Source organism: Theobroma umbraticum, unplaced genomic scaffold (genome assembly GCF_002168275.2).
Source record: "Theobroma umbraticum cultivar Fairchild unplaced genomic scaffold, ASM216827v3 scaffold_44.0, whole genome shotgun sequence".
Classification (NCBI taxonomy): domain Eukaryota; kingdom Viridiplantae; phylum Streptophyta; class Magnoliopsida; order Malvales; family Malvaceae; genus Theobroma; species Theobroma umbraticum.
In genome coordinates this window covers 439,439-444,537 of record NW_018397255.1, presented here as the reverse complement: position 1 = coordinate 444,537, position 5,099 = coordinate 439,439, and the positions used below count along the sequence as shown (strand labels likewise).

The following is a 5,099-nucleotide window of genomic DNA, read 5'->3' as shown; positions in this document are numbered from 1 at the left end:
AATTTCATTAAAAAAAAAAAAAAGAGCCAAAGATGCAGAGACTCAACAAAATTCCAGTTAACTGCAGCCCACATACAGCAACAGAAAAAAGGTGAAGAGGGAGGAAAGGGGGAATAGCTTTCTACTGTAACTTTTCAGGATTTAAAGACTGAAAATTTTAAGTATATTCCAGCATAATTGCAATTTCAGAATATTTACAGAAAGAAATTTCAATTTAATGGTTTTTAATATCTGGATTTTAATTGTTTGTACAAGGTTTACCCTTTCATGAGACAAATTTCTTAAGTTTCTCTAAAGTGCATCAGTGAGAGGTCATAAAAGCTGCATAATTTACACGCCAATATCTGCTAGATATCGACAGTAACATTTATTTAGTCTTAACTTGCAATTTCATAACACACTAGATGGAAACAAACCTTAAGCGAAGATAAAACAAGGGGAGGGACAGTGAAGGGTAGACGTTTTGGTCCTCCAGCCAAGATATGCTTCCTCACCGTGCATATTATCTACAAATTATCACATAGAAATCACAAATACTTCAGAAGAAGAAAATATACGAACTTTCAGGATAAACTCTATGTAATTGTTGAGGTAAAAATTGGCTACATCAAAGAAAAGGAGAACTTTTGCACTCAGCAAAATGTTCAGAAGGAAATCCTGCTAGGTGCACTTGAACTATATGATTATCAAGTCTCATTATACCTATATAACTATGAGAAGAAAAATGCTTTCACCCAATCAAATACCTTAAACATCTCTTCTGGATCATCATTATACAACATCTGGATAAGACGTGAAACAGAATTCTGCTCCTCCTTGAAATCATCTTCATCAACCTAAACGTGAGAAAGCAAACAAGCAATTACATGAGTAGGAACACCATTTGTAAAGGGTCAATCTAAAGCATACTAGAAAGATGAGAAAAATATTAACCTAGTTGCTGGGATTAAGCAAATGTCATGCATATTGGTGAAGATACTTAAAAAGAACCATTAAAAACTAGCAACAGTTTAAACAATATAAATATGAAGACAGATAAATCATAATAACCTCATCATCAAGAGTCCCATCCAGATCCTTAATAAGACCTTTTATCAGTTCAAACAACGCCTCAACCTATCACAAAAAGTAACAAGATCAAGAAACCAGTTCAACTAAAAACCAATCTTGAAAGACAGGGTTGTAAACAATGAAATTATAAACATACCCTGTCAGCAGTCGAGATATGAGTTTTGTTCTTCATAATGCTTTGAATTATCACAGTTGCCATGACTTTATTTGTTTCACTATCAAGGTATTCCATGACACGTGGGTAATTAGAAAGCTTTAATGCTGTAACAATGTCATTATATTTTTCAAGCGGAGCACTTAAAAGGGCAACAATCTGTTTTGTTGCTTTGTTGTCTTCAAGCTTTCCTTTGCCAGAGAGTTTTCTAACACATGCTCCCTGAACAATAACAAGGTGAAGTTACCTCTAAGTTGATTTGCAACTTTTGTAAAAACAAATGACCGTAGAAACAAATGATTAAATAGCTTTCTCTTTTTACATAAATCAAGATTGAAAGTTCCACCATAAAAATCAATGGCATGGGCACACCTTAATAATTAATTATTTGTGAAGAGATCAAACCAAATGATTTAACGTATTAATAGATCTTAGTTTATGAGCAATGAAATCATAAACATTAATGTGAACATGCATAATGCATATAAGAAGGTAGCATACCAACACTTGATCTGCATAATCAAGCCGATCCGGATGGACATGGAGAGTAAATGTAAGAAGAGATGAATATAGAGTTATCACCCCAAGGATAGGCATATCAGGCTGTGCTTCTATCACCTGCATCATAACATAGGTATAAGACTGATTATTCCAATTGTCACATATAAAAAGACCACAAACCAATAATCAGGTTAGTCTAAGAGGAATTATCTACATACACAAAATTTACCTTTCCAATGGCATTATTCAACTTCAAAAAGGCTTCTACTTGCAAGAACTCAGGCAACACATCAGCACTTGAAGCAGCATAATTTGATAGCCTTTCCATTAATCGAGATAGCACTGTTTTAATGTCAATGGTTGGCTGAAAAAGCAAAAGGCAGAAAGAGTTTAGAACTTCATAAGGTGTGCAAAAATTGCTGCTTTTATATCATAAATTTTAATAGGAGAAATACATAGATCCATGTGCATAATAGAAAAAAAATCTATTTATGACACACCTGAAGTTGTGGGAAAGCACCCAACAACACGTCAAGAGTTTGCAAGTGGTATTCATCAGGAAAAACTTGAATTATGCAATCCATTAGATAGTATTGAGCTAGCTCATCTTTACAATTGACAACCTGTGAAGACATTTGAAACAACAGAACCCATCGCTTGATGATTAGCAAGCAAAAGTCACAGATCATAAGCTCCAAGATAGAACACGGGTGTAAACTAATAGCATTTGTGCCTGCACAAATCGAACCTGTTCAAGGATCCTGGGAAGAACAGTATCTTTGTACATATCAAGGTCAACACCCTCTATCTGACTGAGTACATGAAGATTCTTCCCAACCTAATTAAAAAATCCAAGAGCAAGTGGAGGAGCAGGCAAACCTTTCGTAAGCATACTTCAAACCGGTACAGAACACTATATCAGTGAAATTTACCAGATGTGGGTCACAGATATTACAAGATCGCGTAGCTCGCTTCTCTCTTTCTCCCGCTTCTCCTTTTCTCGGGCAGGTCCCTGCAGACCAGAAAGCCCGACAGCAAGCCTCAACTCAAGATCAGCTAAGAGTATGAATGATTGACAAGCAGAATAACACCTGCATGACCAGAAATCATGCCCTCATGATATAGTTTTACCTCCATGACATGCAAGCATTGTGATGCATGCATGCCAAACATGAGAGCAGGAACAGTCCACGGATATTTCAATTCAACCAACCTGATGCTGCATTCGCACCCACAACTTGTTCATCTCTGTAAAGTTTTGAAGCACAAATTCCACAGCATCCACTACAGTGTCTGCATCCCTGAAGGAATCAAGAGAGATAATCCAGATCAGGCAATTCCAACACACAAACCAGCTTAAAGATTAAAAGAGAAGAATATTTGACTTGTCTTTAACCAACCAATTTGATCAGATGGTAAACAAAATCACAAACAGGCTTGACATGATCAATAATTTGATTAATCAATTCAGTACCCACGGTGCTAGTGAAAAAGTAGCATGCCAACATAAGATAGCACGTAAATGATAGAGAATAACATTCAAATTCTGGTGATTTTGATAAAATTGGACATTCAAAGATAAAAGATATTGGGAACAAACATAATAGAAAGACACTAAAGTATCAGCTAGCCAAATCATTTTTCACCAAAAATAGGGGGAAAACAACTAATTTCTTACCCTTCATACTCAGAACCTATGTCAGGCAATTTATCCCTACTAACTTGAGCCAGGTAACTCCTTAGAAAGAGCCCGCGCACAGGATTCTGGATGCCACGGCACATTTCAACAAGATCTTTGAGAACATCCTTAGCCGGAGCTTCCTTGGATTTGATATATACAGAGCCTACAGTACAAAGAAGATACCTGAAAGTGACCACAAGACTTGTCAAGATTAAACATTACATGCTCTCAACTCCCAACTTTCCAAAAATATAGTGAACTGAAGGCACATGTTTTTCCTGTTTAATAATTGAATCCAACATTAGTGCCAGAAAGAACCATTTCACACAACCTCCATATGAACCAAACATAGAGCACTTCCGAATAGTACATACATGTAAGTTAACGCAAGTTCCCTAAATGACAAAAACTAGTTAGCATACATCAACTCACACAAAAGCTGCTTCATATCCACTTCGTACACTATTGGAAAAAAATTACACATGAATATAACAGCATGCAGCCAATCAATACACCGGAAGAATTAAGCAAGCACACATGAAACACTTTGAATGTGATTTGTTCTTACAATCTAGGCAATATATTGCCAGCATGCTGCACGAGCTCATACAGATCGATAATGGAACAACCACGCCTCGGTTCTTCCTTGAAAAACATCTCCAGCTTCCTCAATTCATCAAATGCTCGCATATCTGAACCATCCGCCACAAATTAAAAAAAAAAACCATAACTCACATCGAAATCAAAATCGCCGTTGAAAACGAAATACATCCAACAACTTATGAATCTAATACAAAATGGAGATCAGATCAGGAGAGAAGAGCTAACATAGTTCGTAGTATTTGTGAGGGGAAAGCCTCGAGGTTCGAAGCTCAGACAACATCTGAGCAGAATACTTCAAAGCATCTCTGAGATTGTTCGAATCCTAACAAAAAATCACAAATAATCAACATCTAAGCCAAATTTCCACTCTCTGCGAAAAACTAGGGTTTTATATGTTCAAATTAACTAACAATTGCGAAGGAGCAAAGGCTTAACGAAGCAATGAGAAGGAGAGATACCAAAGCGCGATGCATGTAGAAAGCGTTCTGTTGGAGGCCGGCGATGCCGGCGGCGAGCCATTTCTCTTCGTCTTCGACTCCGTCAGCGATCATTTTCACGGTCGCGATGGTTTTGGGCTCTCCGAATCTTAATTTTGCTTTCTTGTTTCTTACTAAGAAAAACGCTTCTTAATTGTTATCGAGGTTGCGGTTTGACTTGCTCCGTTCGCGAATCCTCAACTGCCTTTCAAGCCTTTCTTTGGATTGGTACGATCCTCTGCTACTCAGGTCTATGTTCCGCTTAGATCTTCACCTTTGCTTGTGCTCGTAGTCTTGTGATGGGATTTAGACCGTCGATGGTAAGATATTTAAACTGTATATAAAACTATCGTTCTATCCCTCCCCCGTTTTTTTTTATATACAAAAATTCTTATATATCCAAAAATATATGTTATTAATGTTATCTCTTATCAAAATAAAATATTCAAACATTTTTAAATTTTGATCACACAAAATTAATTAGTTTTCAAAATAAATAATGTTTTAAAAAAATTTTCAATTGGATACATAAGTTTTGTCATTAGTTAATCGTTAATATTTTTACTAATTTAATGATATAATAATATTTTTAAAATAATTTTATTTTTTATTA

General features: G+C 36.0%; 1 protein-coding gene across 1 annotated transcript; it reads right to left on the bottom strand.

Annotated features, from left to right (window-relative positions):
• Positions 1–121: 121 nt before the first annotated feature.
• Positions 122–4,690, bottom strand: LOC110410041 (vacuolar protein sorting-associated protein 35A-like). The gene is made up of 15 exons (XM_021419611.2): positions 4,469–4,690; positions 4,236–4,332; positions 3,976–4,099; positions 3,405–3,590; positions 2,940–3,027; positions 2,682–2,738; positions 2,475–2,564; positions 2,227–2,349; positions 1,956–2,090; positions 1,727–1,843; positions 1,208–1,447; positions 1,051–1,116; positions 747–836; positions 417–506; positions 122–148 (listed from the first exon to the last, which is right to left on the bottom strand). Exons 1-15 carry the CDS (start codon positions 4,559–4,561, stop codon positions 122–124), a joined length of 1,623 nt encoding a protein of 540 aa, XP_021275286.2. The 5' UTR covers positions 4,562–4,690.
• Positions 4,691–5,099: the final 409 nt, after the last annotated feature.